At 27.5% G+C, this 16,756-nt stretch overlaps 5 protein-coding genes across 8 annotated transcripts; 3 read left to right on the top strand and 2 right to left on the bottom strand.

Annotated features, from left to right (window-relative positions):
• The first annotated feature begins 30 nt into the window (after positions 1–30).
• On the top strand, positions 31–962 carry LOC122539170. The gene is made up of 3 exons (XM_043673855.1): positions 31–256; positions 570–713; positions 778–962. Exons 1-3 carry the CDS (start codon positions 119–121, stop codon positions 844–846), a joined length of 351 nt encoding a protein of 116 aa, XP_043529790.1. The 5' UTR covers positions 31–118; the 3' UTR covers positions 847–962.
• Positions 963–1,086: 124 nt separating this feature from the next.
• LOC122539167 (trafficking protein particle complex subunit 5) lies at positions 1,087–2,052 on the bottom strand. Its single transcript, XM_043673850.1, has 3 exons — positions 1,728–2,052; positions 1,355–1,664; positions 1,087–1,272 (listed from the first exon to the last, which is right to left on the bottom strand). The coding sequence occupies exons 1-3, from the start codon at positions 1,892–1,894 to the stop codon at positions 1,174–1,176; spliced, it is 576 nt and encodes a 191-aa protein (XP_043529785.1). The 5' UTR covers positions 1,895–2,052; the 3' UTR covers positions 1,087–1,173.
• LOC122539151 (WD repeat-containing protein 6) lies at positions 1,731–6,636 on the bottom strand. The gene is made up of 14 exons (XM_043673821.1): positions 6,552–6,636; positions 6,251–6,428; positions 5,998–6,171; positions 5,791–5,935; positions 5,462–5,710; positions 4,968–5,382; positions 4,712–4,867; positions 4,216–4,625; positions 3,948–4,130; positions 3,378–3,868; positions 2,662–3,098; positions 2,330–2,495; positions 2,129–2,219; positions 1,731–1,782 (listed from the first exon to the last, which is right to left on the bottom strand). The coding sequence occupies exons 1-13, from the start codon at positions 6,616–6,618 to the stop codon at positions 2,165–2,167; spliced, it is 3,126 nt and encodes a 1,041-aa protein (XP_043529756.1). The 5' UTR covers positions 6,619–6,636; the 3' UTR covers positions 1,731–1,782; positions 2,129–2,164.
• Positions 6,637–7,146: 510 nt separating this feature from the next.
• Positions 7,147–8,300, top strand: LOC122539165 (putative glutathione-specific gamma-glutamylcyclotransferase 2). The gene is made up of 2 exons (XM_043673848.1): positions 7,147–7,282; positions 7,618–8,300. The coding sequence occupies exons 1-2, from the start codon at positions 7,148–7,150 to the stop codon at positions 8,161–8,163; spliced, it is 681 nt and encodes a 226-aa protein (XP_043529783.1). The 5' UTR covers position 7,147; the 3' UTR covers positions 8,164–8,300.
• Positions 8,301–9,024: 724 nt separating this feature from the next.
• Positions 9,025–15,030, top strand: LOC122539160 (cyclin G). Of its 4 annotated transcripts, none has more exons than XM_043673835.1 (7): positions 9,025–9,173; positions 11,722–11,969; positions 12,067–12,483; positions 12,558–12,812; positions 12,891–13,099; positions 13,220–13,287; positions 13,389–15,030. In XM_043673835.1, the coding sequence occupies exons 2-6, from the start codon at positions 11,850–11,852 to the stop codon at positions 13,263–13,265; spliced, it is 1,047 nt and encodes a 348-aa protein (XP_043529770.1). In that variant the 5' UTR covers positions 9,025–9,173; positions 11,722–11,849; the 3' UTR covers positions 13,266–13,287; positions 13,389–15,030. The 4 variants fall into 4 exon arrangements, with proteins under 4 accessions (XP_043529770.1, XP_043529773.1, XP_043529772.1 ...); XM_043673838.1 differs by having other exon boundaries at positions 13,220–13,289; positions 13,392–15,030; XM_043673839.1 differs by lacking the exon at positions 9,025–9,173 and adding an exon at positions 10,036–10,188.
• The last annotated feature ends 1,726 nt before the right edge of the window (positions 15,031–16,756 follow it).

Here is a 16,756-nt window from a genome sequence, read left to right as displayed (position 1 = left end):
AGTGTACAGAATACATATATATATATATATATATATATATATATATGTAGGCATAGAATTTTTGCGAATTGAGACATACGTATTTCTCTAAACTGTGCAAATTTTGTGTTGGAAAAAAATGTCTGCACAGAAAATACAAACATTTGATATATCTCCAAAACAACGAGAAATATTACAATTTAAACACACGAGAAAAATTCAATTACGTCAACAGTATTTAAAAGAAATTCTCAACCCAGCGGTACAAACAATGCCCGTATGTATTGATGATTTTTTAACTTTACTTATATATGATTTCGATGATTATTTACGTTATGCAACGAGATACAGTTCATTCAAAATCATGTTTAATTACACCGAGCATCTTACGTAAGCATTAATTTAATTATAAACAGTCAAATAATTTTATATAGAAAACAAAATTATACAAGAATATTGTATTCGTATAATTAGTACAAAAATATATCCTCAAACTGGTGTAATATTAATTTTCATCAAATCACAATCATTATATGACATTAGTAATAAACATACAATCTAATCAATTATTACTTGATCTCAATACATAGATAGATGACGCAATTCAACGATTAGCCTTTTTGAGATCTCAACATGAATTTGTTGTGCAAACAAGATTTTGGCCACACGTGGTGGTTGGTATTGCATATCTTGGAAGCATGTATCTAGCTGCAAGAATTCTTACATACTTCAAGGTATAAGTTAAGTAAATTGTTAAACATATGCACTGTAAGAATAAATTTTTTTTTTATTTTGCAGGACAAGCAAGAACATATTTATCGTACTGGACAATTAAGCTATCGTGATAGAGAATTTAAATTTGCATAACATTTTGTTTTTTGCAATAGTATATTTATAAATGTTGAGTTTGTAACATATATTTCAATGCATGTACTATAATACAATAAAATACAAAATAATTGCTTCGCAAATAAACATAAAATGATAAAGTGTATTATTTAATGATAACTTAATTATGATTCTGTTCGACTAAGAAAACAAAATTATTGTTGAACATCGATATTCTGTAAAAATAGTTTTAAAAAATTAGGGAATTCTTTTTTCATATTTTTAATGTAAAGATATCTGTTCTTTACTTATAAATGAATACAGAATTTTATTTTAATATTTAATACTTTTTTTCTATATTTTCGATTATCGATCTTCCAATTGTTTGTCACGAGCAACAACTGCATCATCAAATTTAACCATGTATGTTGTGCCCTTATGCCAATGTGCAGTGACTTTTGCTTGCTGCAAGTATAAATATTTCTTATTAGCTTATCTAAATGTTTGAATTACTTAGACAGTAATATTGACAGAAATTAATACTCACAAAACCACAATCGCAAAGAATAGCTTCAACTATACCAGCAATAAAAGAAGCACAGTTTAGACTTCCTTTATCTTTCGGGACTGATATAAATTTGTTTACTAATGCTTCTTTTTCTATGATGTAGTACGTGCGCTCATCGTCATTTGCATGTTCTAATTTATCAGCTTCACGACCAAACAATGATTTCCATACTGTACTTTTAATAAACAATAAAATATTTAACAATTTTATCTCACGTTTTCCACCCTTCTCTCGCACGACAAGTAAATCTGTTATTTTGTGACCAACCTCAGTACCTATTTCTGCCAATCTAATCAATAAAAAATACTTATTGTGTATAACAACTTTTTAACAAGCTTGTGTATTTACGTACTTATTTTGTAATTCTGGTACGGTGTAAACACGATTTTGACAGTACTGTACAAGCTCTGAAAACAAAAGTGCGAAACAACTCAAGCTAACCTCTCCCTTTCCCTTACTTAATGATTTATCAAGTATGCTAGTTCGTGTCCGAACAGCTGATATTGTAATACCGGTCATTTCGATAAAATAATTAATAATTAAAGTAATATTTTTCTTCTTATAAACATTAACAAATTCAATAAAATAACCGAGTTAATTTCAACACTGTCTTTTGTCTCAGAGTTTGCCATCTGGTGATAGTAAGCAGAACTATTTACCATTTAACTAATCAAGAAAACTAATCAAACGTAAATATATTGCTTTATTATTCAATTAAAAAAAAAAAAAAAAAAAAAAAAAAAACAGTATTACCTGTCACCATAATTTCTTATAATTGAGTATTTCACATTAGCAGAGTAATATCTCAAATCCTCTACCGTATACACATAAAACTGTTTGACCACTGAAACAATTCAATTTTAATATCAATAGCTAAACATTAATCCATTAGAATATAATAAAATTTATGAAAAAGTATAAAAGTCATTCGAAAATATTAAATGTGATACATACTTTAAATTATACCATGAAGTTAAGCCTTTTACATCTGTTACAACTGTAGCAATTTTCTGCAAAAATGTTACCGATAAAATACTGTTGGTATAATCATAACAGTACATGTTTACTCGTTGATCTATTCCAACACTAAAAATTTTATTTTGTTCACGAAATATTATTCCTGAAAATTTTCAAATTAAATTCTTTTGTCAATAAAATATTTATATTCCTATTTTATCTTATCTTATTTCTTGTTATATATGATACTATATAATATACTGTAATATCATTATCATACAATAAATATTATTAAATGATTATGTACTGATTAGAAATCATAGACACACCTGTAATTTGAGCGTCATGGGCAGTGGAAGAATTCCACTTTGATAACAATGAAATATGTAATTCTTTCTTTGTACTTTGAAACTGAACTTTGAAACAAATAATGTTAAATAAATTATCATCACCACCAGTTGCTAATAAATATTCGTTCTTTTCAATCATTTTTATATCATAAGAATTAATTCCAGATTTATGTAAATTAAAGCTTACAATAAATAAATTTTTACAATTGTCTAATTTTTCTTCATTTTGCGGAATTATAATCTTTGAAATAATATTGGTAAAATCAATAAATCGTCCGATTCCGTCAGTGGACATTGTTAATACAATTACTTTTTCATTATATGTTAAAACGGTTATTTTTGTTATGCAACGATCAACACATTTTACTTGTGCTTTTAATGAAATATTTCTCGTATTAATATCATATAAAAACACTCTGCAAATAATATTTAAATAAATTAAAAGCACTCTGAAAGAAATATTCAAATAAAACTTACAAATAATATTTGAAAGAAATATTTGAAAAAAATATTTTAATTTCCAAAAATTCATTTTAAATTATAAAAATAAAAATAAAAATTATATATTTTTCGAGGAATATTGTTTACTTTGATATTGTATTTCTATAAATTCATATGCATAAACAATGCATAATATTACGGTTTGATATAAAATACTACACTGTAAATTTAAAAATATTAAGAGAAAAATATACCTTACAAATCCATCTGCGCAAGCAATAAAGAGCAATATATAGTCTAAATTTGTTGGGCAACGATAAACCTCAATATCCATATATCGACTCTCAGGATCCATATTAGATTCTTGCTTTTTACGAGAACGATCAACTCCGTATAACATGTGAGATGTAATGTCATAGCAAGAAATATCTGTATTTTGCAAATATATTTCACTATCTTTTATATAAATTTCCCAAACTTTTATTTGTGCTCTTCCACCCCCCGAAAAAATGAGATATTTGTTGTAAGAATCATCAGTTTGTAAACTTAAGTAAGTTATAAATTTGATATTGGAAATATGACCATCAAAAATATTCAAAGTTCGAAAGGAGAAATTGCTAATTGTCATTGTACTTGAGATATAGCTAATACGAATAGTGCTATCTTCACCACCAGATATAAAAATATTATTCTGACCAATTGATATCCGATTGATGCAGTATACTTCCTTTGCATGGAAACCGTTCTAAAAATTTGAAATATATGATTTTATATTGAATTTTTGTGAAATAGTATAGGATCTTCAATATGAAAAAATTATTCACCAATAAAACAGGCGACGTGAAAAAACTTAATGGAAAATCAGATACATATACTTGCTTATTACGAATATATAAAAATGTAATAAATTCATTTTGTATCATACAATCCCATGATCTATGTCCACCACCACAAGGAACTCTCATCAAAATTCGATAATGGAACATACTATATATTATGAATTCTGCCTATAAATAATAACAAAAAAAAAAATAAAAAATGTTTAAAAATGATGTATATGTATAATATCTGCTTAAATACATATATTCGTACCTCTTTAAAGCCTAATATAAAAATATCATCAGAGGCTTTTAAATAGCCACTAATCCAGTCCATTGGCATTTTTTGTTTATGTAAAGTGCATAATAGTTTTGTATTTTCACGTTTATTTAATTCATAAAACTTTAACATTCCATCTCGACCAGCTGATATTAATTTTGAATTCAAAATTATGAAACTTTGAATACCAATTATTCCATGAACTTTGACAAAAGTTTGGATGCATTTATTATTCGTTTCAGATATATTCGCTTCATTACATGAGACAGATTTTTGAGGATCAAAAACATGCATATTTCCAGCTCTATCCCCACACACTAGTAATCCTTCATATAAAATAGCTGCTGTTAACCAACGTTCTCGACTATGTGGTAACAAACATACTGATTCTACGGTGATTAATCCTGTACAAAATACAAATATTAAAATTAAATACAAATTAAAATGTTACTAAAAGATAAAAAGTTACTCTGCATATTTTTAAATATACCTTCTTCAGTGACACTGATTATTTTTAAAATTCCATTTATCCCACAAATTACTAATTTATTATCTTCTAGCCATTGTACAGAAAAAATTTGTGAATCCATTATCTTTTCTTCTACAATTTGTTGTAATTCTTTATTACATATATTAGGTGATATTTCTAAAATCATTGTGTATAACAATTAATGTAATAATTTAATAATTAATGTAATTTTTCTAATATTTATAATTATCAATATTTCCAATATTTAGCATTTTACCTTTGTATATTGTTATATATCCATCTATTGATGCAAAACAAACATAGGAGTGGCATAAAGAAACTTCCATAACACAGTATGTACTATATTTTTCTAAATACAATGATCCTCCTAGACTTCTATAACAGTTATTAAATATAAACAAAGTGCCATTTTCGCTAAAAATTAGAAAATTACCACTTCTTAAGTAAGACACATATTTTGGCAACATTTCTATATGTAAATATGGTAATAGTATAGCTTTTTGGATACAATTATTAACAAAAGGCCATGCATGAACTGCACCATCAGCACCACCAGTCAAAATAATTTTATTATCGCTTGATACATCAATACTCCATATAGCAGCACCATGATGAGCACAAATTTTGTTAAGTAAGTTACCATCCAATGACCAAGTGCACATAAGAGAGTCCTTAAATCATATACATAAATAAATTATCTCTATTATAAACTCTTTATTATATGGTGGTATATATAGTAGTATATTGCACCTCTCCTATGGTAATTAAAGTTTCGTTTCTAATGACAGATTTCCACACTCTAGCTGTATGACAAAACATTGTTCGCATTAGTCTTATATTGATTTCTCTCCAATTTGTTTTTTCTAATTTTCCTTCTAATATATGATCACTGTCTTCACTTTTATTGTTACTTATTTTCCACAATCTGACCGTTCTGTCATCTGATGTAGAACAAATAAGTTGTACAAGTGGATCATATACGACTGAAAAGATTATACCCTAGAATTAAGTTTATTTATATTTTTAAATTTAAACATAATAGATAAAAAATCATTGCTTTAAGGTAATATGTTACAAACATTATGTCCTTGTAAACGATGTAAAATTGGAGAAGTATTATCATGATGAGCATAATTTATTTGCCATATCAATATTTCTTGATATACAGTTCCACTAAAAATGATTACATCTTCATTGCTGTTGTCTAATATAAAGCCAGCATATCTAATAACAAAGCTAAGTTTGGTGTTCAAACATTTTGTTTAAATATTTAAATACAAGGATACAGAATGCATTTTTCTTCACACCATATACTTCGATAGGACTCAGTAAGTGTATCACAAATACAAACATTATTGTGTGCTAGAAGAATACATAAATGATCATATCCATCAAATGCCACCCATTTTGCTGTTACTATCCAATCATTAAGTCTCTTTCTATTAGAATCTTCTTCAATTCTGAAACAAAAATATTTCAGTGTAAATGAATAAATAAGGTATTTAATATAAATATTGTACGTATAATAGTTAGACATACGACAGTATTTCTTGTTTTAATTGAATCTTAAATGAAAGAAAAAGATTTCCACCAAACACTGTTAATTTATTATCAGGACCTTCAATAATTCCATGTATGTTGTGTGGATAAAGACACTTTATTTTGTGTTCCAATTTGTATGTGTTGCCATTGAAAATATATAATATATATCCCATACCTGTGTAAACGGTACAAGGAAATTATAAAAATCATATGAAATATTGTTTAAATAAAGAATTCAATTAATTTAACTACAATTCTTATCTGTCATAAAATTTACATACACATGTATTACACTAACCTATAAAAATTAAATTATCAACACAGCGAATGGCACGTACTTCGGTACACAGAAATTTCGAAAACATTTTCGGTATATTAAGTTCTACTATCAAATATTCTAAATAAGTCTATATTGAAATTAAGTCGTACGTTAGTCGATAAATTCGCATATCTAAATGAAACACATGAAAAAAAAATTCTACACTATTTGAACATCCACGTGGTTATCTGACTCGAATTTAAATCAAACGTATATGCTGGTAATGGTTTTTCCCGATAAGATTTAAAATTATTCTGGACAAAGGATTAGAAAAGTACATTTCTTAAATGTCAACAGTAAAATTATTCGAAATAATTATGTATACTTCGTGAACTGTTATTCGAAATTTTAACCTAAAGTATTTCTTGTTTTCCATCACTTGACTGTTTTGAAATATTTACTGAACAGTTTACATGTGTATTTGCTATTTGAATAGCGTGATGTCAACGTATTAAATATTTTTTTAGAAGAAATTAATATACTATTTGAAACTTATATACTCTTATTGAAAAATACAACTCTAGGAAAGTTCGAATGATCATTAAGGTAATCGCTATTTAACGAGAAGAGCGATAATGTGGGTATTTGGTTATGGTTCACTGATATGGAAAGCAGATTTTCCATATGAAGAAATTCTTGTTGGTCACATTAAAGGATATATCAGAAGATTTTATCAGAAAAGTGTAGACCACAGAGGGGTACCTAGCAGAGTACGTATCTAATAATTTCAATGTCACATCATTTTAAATAATTGTTCCACACAACGTTTCTTATTATTCCGAAACGTTTCTTATTATTTGTGATTATAATTTCAGATTGATTTGTTTTTATAAATACTCTCTTTTATATAAACATATTCTGAAAAGTGAGAATTAATTTTCTTTAAAAAATGAAAATTAATGCTAATCAAAAATATTTTTGTGATTTTTAATTTATCAGTAAATCATTTTGTTAATCATCAGTAATTCATATTACGTATTAGCTTTCGTAAATTGTATAATGTATAGTAATTATTAAGCATAAAAACAATGTTGTTTTGTTATAGCCTGGTCGTGTTGTAACATTGCTTAATTCTGATAATTGTAACGACCAAGTGTGGGGTGTTGCTTATAGAATATCACCTCAGAATATAGATAAAGTTGTAAGGCACTTGGATTACAGGGAAAAAGGAGGTTATGAAAGAAAAAGTGTTCTCTTTTATCCATCTTATTCAATTAAAGATACTGCATCATATTTCTTAACAAATAACACTTTTTCAAGTGATGTTAAAAATGAAAAATTGTTATCGTCAGTTTCAGAAAATACACCATTTTATATTACAATTTACATAGGTGGAGAAGACAATCCAAATTATGCAGGTATAGAGGATATCTATACAATAGCAAAACAGATATCTGTGTCTCATGGTCCTAGTGGAGCAAACACAGAATATCTGTATAATTTGGCATCTGCGATGCGAGTAATAGCACCAGGTATAAATGATGAACATTTATATACGCTCGAGACAATTGTGAAAATGTTGGAACAAGAAAAAAATGTGAATATAAAATTAGATGAAAACTTGGATAAATGTGATGATGAGAATGGATAGTAAATCTGTTTTAAGTACATATCAAAGTTGAATAATGTAACCAAAAATTTGTAACTTAAAACTCTGCAGAATAGGTAAATTGTTTGTATTATCTGTGCAGTTAGACAAAATAAAGGAAAGCTTTACATAATATGAAACGTTATATCTTCTGATATGAAGTAATATGTGTAATAATTGATAAGAAAATGTATAATAAAAAAGAAATGTTATTTTTTTTATAATATATGACTATACAGTATCTTTGTTTAAATATTTATTAATCAGATTGTATACAAGAATAAATGAATGTGAAGAACATTATTGCAATAAAATGTATGAACTTGTATTTGAAAATTGTCTTTATTTACGAGAGATATGTATATAAATATATATCATGTTTACAGATGAAATAGTTCAACATATCATCTATTGACATAAAATCTATTGAAAGATATATCCGTGAAGTATTAATTTCAAGGATTTTTCATATATTGGATCATTTTGTATTACAAAAATTATCACATACTAATAATTTATGTATCTTGAAATTCCTAATTGTAATATTGGAAAATGTCGGAAATAAAAACTAATTGAGCAATAAATATATTTTACATCTTATAATTTAAAATTTCTTACGTTGCAACGAAATTGATACAAACATTAAATGTAAATGGTTATGAATTAAGACTATATATTCAACATTAGATCTACGAACATGAAACTCAATTATATTTAAAGATAATGAAAATTGTTTTCAAGATAATCTTGATAAGGATAATAAGTGAGTGCAGTGAACACGGTATTCAAAATTTATCGTTTACGGAGGGACTATTTCTTATTACGCATGAGCGTGCGGTGACGCGTAATGATCAGCTGAAGGTTCATTACTACGCCATTTCTTATTGTTAGAATAACTGTCAAACAGAGTAGTTCGTTCGCGAATCTCTTTCCTGTCTGTATCTGACAAATACGACAAAAAAAAGCCAAGATTGGGTGATCCATTGACGTAAAAGCGTTTCGGACGCATCCGGGTAAATTCATCTTTCCGTTTTTTAAATATCATCGTTCTGTACAGAGTGTTTACAAAATATGTTCAAAACGTCTAAACTAAAACAAAATGGTGGTAACGAGAAACGTAGAGAGTGCAGAATGAATGTATTTCTAATTATTTGATTTATTTTATTTCTGAGATGTTTTTTGTATAAGAACGATGATATTGATTAAATGTAGATTAATTAAAATGGCAATGATATAGCCTTGATACCAGTTGAAACTTTATATATAGTAAGATATTAAAATTTAATCTTCATTAAATATAAAAATTTTAATCTTTTCTTTCCGTCAATTAAACAGCGTGCAACAACAATTTTTTTGTGACGCACTCTAATGAATAAATAAAATGAAGAGTTTACGCAATGTATAATATTTAACATCGAAGTATAACAAATTTTATAAATTTTTGTTAAATATAGCAAAATAAATATATATCTATATATATTCATTGTATTGTATATATGCGTGTAAACATAAAATGAATATATATATGTACGTAAACATACATACATACATACAAAATACAGAATATACTTTGTAGAATTATATTAAAAACATTTCAAAATTGCTACAGTTCTAAGATCTTTACGATACAATAATTATTTGCCTGCTATATTACGTTTATAATACTTCTCTAAATGATTCGTTGTTTTTTATTTCAATGGTCGTTAAAGTTGACTTCAATAAATTTGCAGAAATAAGTTATTAAAATATTTTTTTCGAATCGAACTGAATTTTATACGATGTCTGATGTTGTGTTACGATAACTTCGTTCAAGTTCGTGCGCACCCGTACTAGCTCGGATATTGCTCATCTGTGGCGATTCGCAAAGCAAATGCGATTTAACAGTAACAGTATCACTCGAGCACGCGTTCGTGTACATTCTGCTTTTCGCGGGAGCTCGTACGCTCTTACGTAAAGAAAAAAGAAAACAATATATATCTAAAAATCGTGGTGATTCTGTAATAACACGTTATTTAAAACAAATGACAGGTACGTGCATTGATTTGCTATTGTATCTGCGAGAATGTATTGTAAATAATTTGTAAGTAACGTTGTTGACAACGAATCGTTCGATGACCTTACACGAACGTTTCTTGCCCCGAGTGATTCTATTAATTTTTCACAAAATTAGGAGGGATCGATTTCTTTCGAAAGCAACGTTTTTATTGCTACAATTTCTTCTTTTTTTATAGTTTTTCATCTCGCGTAGAATGTAATTCAATATAAAAAGACATTTTTGAATTACTTATTGTATGTTCTTTGAGATGCTTCACAACTATTGTTTATGTATGTTATTACACGTAGTTGCATGTTTATAAACATATATGCACAGGTATGTGATTTTAGTTTTTAGATATACGTACATCGTTTCGAAGTTGATATTTTTAATTAAGTTATTAGCTAATTGTTTACTTGTCTACGTTTCAAACATTTTTCATTTCGTTTTTCAGAATTTTACTCGTGTTTAACGTATTTAATTGAAAAAAATTCATTCGGTTGTTTTTGATTTGATGCAAGTACCTAGTCGAAGAGAATTCAAATGAACTTGCATTCTTCTAATTTTGATAGTTGGTTGCATCAGCTAATACAGATCCGATACCTTCTTTTCTTATGTTTTTTTTTCCATTTTGATATTGTGCGAGACTGATACGATTTATACAACATTATCGAATTGCCATAAAATTGTTTGCGAAAGAGAAATAGAGAGTCGAGAATATTCTCGAAAAATCATTTTGTAGTAGTTTGTTGTTACGTCATTATTAAAAATATTTTATTTTATAAGATTTGCTAATTCTTTTTATTTCGTTCTCTTATATTTGTATTTTTACAATCTTTGCATCTTTTAAAAGTTCTATATTTTCATAACGTAAATCATCTTACTTGTGCGATTTCGGAAACGCTATTTATGAAACAAGATATTGTATTCTATAGTGAATTTTTTTTAGAAAAAAAAAAAGGAAATGAAGTTAAAAATAATAAATTCAGCCTCTTCGTAATAATATATTTGAATATTTTCACAGAACTATTGTCGCAGATATTCGCATGAATTTTTTGAGTCAATATATTTTCAAAAAGTAGCTACACATGTACATGAGAGAAAGAGATGAAAAATCGAAAGTGCTCGAAGTTATTTCAAATCATATGTAGACGTTTTATTAGTACATTCTTTGAAACTTTTCAAGTTACTCTATTGATAGCACGTGGACGTGAACTCGCATATTTTAATCGAAGTAAAGAGAAAAAATAAACACAAAAAAGCAAGAAAGGAAATAGGACAGAAATTTTATAAATATTAATGTTGAAAGTAGTTTAGTAACAATTATGAAGAAAATGTATTCTTCTTACAGCGTATTAAAAAAGAAAAAGATTTAATATTAAAGAACAAATCATTTATCACAAACCATTCAAGATCAAATCTCCTAAAAATAGACATTTATTTATTATCTTTGATCGGTGACAAAATAATTTAAATCTAATTTTTATTTAAACAATTATTTTAATGTAAATATTTTCTGTTTATAGATACAAGGCTAGCCAGCTGCGCCATTCTTGTTGTGTGACATTCATATCATCAGCTACACTACACAGACTTCATATTGTTTTTTCCTTTAATTATTGCTGTAGTGAGCTGTCAGTCACACATTGCAGGAATGGACACATCGGGCTTGCCTGTACCGGATGCAATCCACCCGCTACTTGAACAGTTGCAAGAAGCTTTGGTTCTTGAAGTAAAATATCAACCTAACCTTCAGTTACCTAATATATCACAAGTTTGTATACAAATTATGTATTATGGATAATGGAATAATTTTATATTTACAGGAGAGAGAATTTATCCATACGAAACATTTCTTCTTCTTCTTTCAGAATGACGAAATAACAATTGGAGCTCGCGATGGATCAGCCCATGTTTTAAGATGTTTGAAAGTGTGGTATGATCTACCGTCGGATGTATTTTTTGTTGCCATCAATTTAATGGATCGTTTTTTAACAAAAATGAAAGCAAGACCAAAACACATGGCTTGCATCAGTATATCTGCTTTTCACATAGCTGCTGTCCAGTTAGCACAGTCATTAGATGTTGATCACTTAGTCTCGATTTCTCAGTGCAAATGCACTGGTAGTGATCTTAAACGAATGTCAGAAGTAATACGGAATAAATTAGAATGGGCACCTGGTACTCAACCCGTTACATCTTTAACTTTCCTTCGGTTATTCAATGCAATATTCCTTGCGATTGCATCACAACTGGGACTAGGAGATATGTATACCAATATTGTAACGGTATGTTCGTTTTTATTTACGTAAGAATAAAAGATTTTTTTTGCATTGATATAATAATAATTAAATCGTTTTAGGAATCTGAACTTCTACTTAGATTAGAAATGGTTGCATGTGATGGTAATTGTGCAAGTTTGAAACCATCAGAGATGGCACTTGTTCTACTCTGCACATATTTAAACGGTGCATTAAACCGATTAGATACTAATACAGATATTCCCATATCTACAGCTGCTATTCCTAATTCCTCCACTACCAATACATCTGTAACATCAAGACATCAAATGCTTAGACTTTTGGATTTTGCTATAGAACTTCAAAAAATATGTAAGGTAATACTATAATAATTTGATGAATGTGAAACTTTCTCATATATAGTGAGTAAATCTTTAAATGATTAGTATTTGTAGATTTCAGATACAAGCTTTTTTTCTACATATGAAGCTGTGGGTGCTATATTGAGCAAATATAATGCTCAAGAGCAAACTCCTCACAGACAAAGACTGATATGGAGATTATCTTCTCGTACAGCACGTCTTTTACGTCCAACTGACAAATTTACTTCTGTGTTACCTGTCATCGCCGAACATGCTCCGGTTCCTTCGCCGAGTAAAATCAGGTATAGTTTTTATCCACGTATCGATTATTATCAAATTTAAGAATTAAGCTGAATATAAATATTCATATTTGATTTTTGGTGATTTAAACAAATTTTTAACATTTTTTATGTTCTTTGCAGGAAAAATCGTAAATTTGGCCGGCGTCATGGAAATAAGAGACGTTAAGTGGCAGTATCGAGGCCTTAAAGTGAGTTGCTTAGACTATATCGTAAAGATCATGATATTTAAAAAAAAAACCGCAACAAGAAATATATTATAACTATACATAATATTGGATTAATTTTCAAGGTACTGGGTCAGGAATTCAATATTTATTCAACATACCAAGTAAAAGAAGAAAGTATACTTGAGTTTGAAACAAAAAGTTTTGTTAAAAGTTAAATAGAAAGTACAAATATCAGTGTATTTACGTCGAGTAGCAAAAGTTTGTGATATTTCTTTTTGTGTCATGTGTTAAAAAAGTAAAGCAAAAGAAAAAGATATTTGAGTATTGTACCTAATTCGTACTAAAGTTTGATTTCTCGTAAATTAAATGTATTGAAACACACATGTACATATATATATATATATATATATATACATATATATTTATATTATATTTATATTTATATATTTATTTATATGTATATATATATATGTATATATATTATGGTTTAACCTTTTGTACTCAAGAAATGTTTTTAACATTTTTCTTCGTGTATCTTTTTCATTGGATATTATTTTAATGTTAATATTTAATTATCAAATTTTATTTGTTAATTGTCTACTGACAAAAAAAAGATTAAATTATAATTAAAAGCGATATATATATATATACATTTTTTTTTACTTGTATCATACATTTTATAAAATGAACGAGAAATTTCGTTCTCAAGTTTATCAGTTATTACTATTGTATAAAATACACGAGTGCCGTAAGGAAAAAAGAAAGAAATAAGAATTGAATGAACAAGTCGTATAGTAGTAAGATTAATGTGATATAATGTCCGCTGTAATTCATATACTATGAATAGAGTACGTGCGTTTGAAAACGTTAAAAGACGCGAAATTAATTAAATATAAAATTAAAAAATTATTTTAAAAAAGCAAATTATAAAAGATGAATAAAATTATTTAGGATCAAAATGTTTAATAAATTTTAATGCTGAAAATTGTACAAAATTTAAATTGCTATTTGATGTTTTGTTGTGAAATTATATTTATGTATTATTTAAGGAGCACACGAATGAATGTAAATAATGAATTTCTATTAAATGAGTTTACAGTATCATCGTGGAGAAAAATGTAATTATGCATTTATATTAAATGGTGTGTACTACACTTTTTGTACTCAAATTGTGTTTCTAACATTTTCTTTTTCACATATCTTTTTCAATAGGTATTTAATATTAATATCTAATTATCAAATCTTATTTGTTAACTGTCTGTTGATAAAAAAAAATATTAAATTACAATACAAGAACTTTAGAAAGCAATCAATTTATTGCCTTCAATAATTTAAAAATTAAACAACGTTTTTATATAAAATCCTTATACAGTATTTCAAAAATACAATGTACATGTTAAGAAATAAATACAAGAGCACAAAAGGTTAGTAACAACCTCGAAAGCTTTGAGCAAACATTAAAAAATCACAGCATTAGCTGTGAAAGTATAACTATGTGTATAATTAATTTAATTTAGGGTGTATAGTATTATGAATTAAAAATAAGTATATGTTAAAGCCGCAATTTGTGATAGGATTTTTTACTGATATAGCTTTTAATCGTGGCGGATTTCTAAAAGCCAACAAAATAGTTTTAAGAATTAAAGAATTAAATTTTTTGTCTATAATAATTCATTCTTTGTTTTACATTTTGTACCACTCGTATGGCATTAAGAGACAAATAGAAAAAAAATAAAATTTGAAACGAAGTGTAAATAATTTATATTAAATAATGTTTCATTTATGTTCTTATTGAATATAAACCCATCTTATTCTTAATCATATATATTACTTATAATATAATGTAACTCACACCAACATTATGAGTTAACATCATTTTTGAGATGAAAGCTTAGTGTTTACTGTACATTATACATATACATATATATATATATTTACATTCTCAAGCAACTGTAGGATAGTCTTATATGTAGCGACAAGTAATATTTATACGTATTTACATTCTAATTTTAATTTTGTTAAAATATTTACATTTAAAATGTATAAATCAAATTAATTTGTGATTTTTCGATTTGTCAATTGAGAAGTAATATATTGGTATTCTAATACAAAAATTCAGAATGTTAAACACAAAAAATAGTCGTTAATTGGAGACAATACCTAAATAGCCATTAATTGGAGACAATACCAAATTTAAAAAAAAATCGGAATTTTGAATTTAATAAGATTTAATAATGGCTGTGTAATAGTGTTAATCAGATTTTCACTTAAGATGGAATATTTCCAGCATTTTTATTTTTATTTTTTTCCCTTTTCTTTTTCCCGCCATTTCTTTTCTTTCTTCTTTTACCGACGTTGATGCTGGTCCGCTCGGTAAAAGAGGACACGAATGTAGCGTCGTATGCCCTGATCTTACCACGTCGAACTTGCTATGTATCGAAACCCAACCTTGTCCAATCCACCCTTCTTTACTTTAAAACAAATTTATTCAATAAAAAAAAAAATGAAATTCCTTTTGATATACGTTTGCAAAATGTCCACAATTTTTTATCATTGTGCAAACGAACAGTAAAACGAGTTTTAAAAAAAAAATCGATGAAAACTAAACCAAAGCACAATGTAATAAAATACATATCAAAGTTTAAATTAAAAATAATTATAACTAAGTTATAATATTTAAAGTACTTTATATATTTAAAGACAGAATACAAATGCGCTCACAGTGAATTTAATACAGATATTAACTGTCTCATGATTAACTAAACGCACGCAAACTTAAAATTAAGATGTACGCATTCCACGATGTCCCTACGAAATCCCTCGTCGTCCACCGGTGACCCAATAGTTTACTTATCAACTAATTGTACCTACAGTTCAGTTCAGATCGTGAAACGAAGAAAGGAAAGAAATTTTCACGATTTGAACTGAACTGTAGGTTGCGCAGTTCTTAGCTTGATATCGTTTCACAAACATTAAAGTTTCTCGTTTATCGTTTTACAATTTAGCGTGATAACGTTTTACAAAAACTTTAATGTTTGTAAAACGATATCAATTACCAGGTCTCACCACGAGGAGGTGACTACACACGAGACCCGCCCCGGGCCCTAATCCCAACCACCCTCCATTACATGCAAATAACTCGGCATTCTTAAGGAATGCGGAGATTTTATTCTACTTGGCCCGGATTTACGAACAAAGGAGACAGATGTTCAATAGTGCAATCTCAAACTTAAGTCTAATCCTTAACTCTAAAGCGCATGTATGAGATTGAACTATGGAACTCTGTCTCCTAAACAACGATCGCGTTAACAATCGTACAATACATACAATCATACATTACATACAGTACATACAATCATACATTACATACCATCATACATTACATACGAATGCAAATCATACAATATGTCGCAATCACTCACAACCTTTCATACTAACCACACACTCGTCTAACATGAAAGTTAGACAATAACTATACAATAATTCGCAG

The sequence above is a fragment of the Frieseomelitta varia genome, unplaced genomic scaffold, assembly GCF_011392965.1.
Source record: "Frieseomelitta varia isolate USP_RPSP 00005682 unplaced genomic scaffold, Fvar_1.2 scaffold_192, whole genome shotgun sequence".
Classification (NCBI taxonomy): domain Eukaryota; kingdom Metazoa; phylum Arthropoda; class Insecta; order Hymenoptera; family Apidae; genus Frieseomelitta; species Frieseomelitta varia.
The sequence above is the reverse complement of the archived record's forward strand: the minus strand, read 5'-3'. Positions and strand labels throughout refer to the sequence as shown.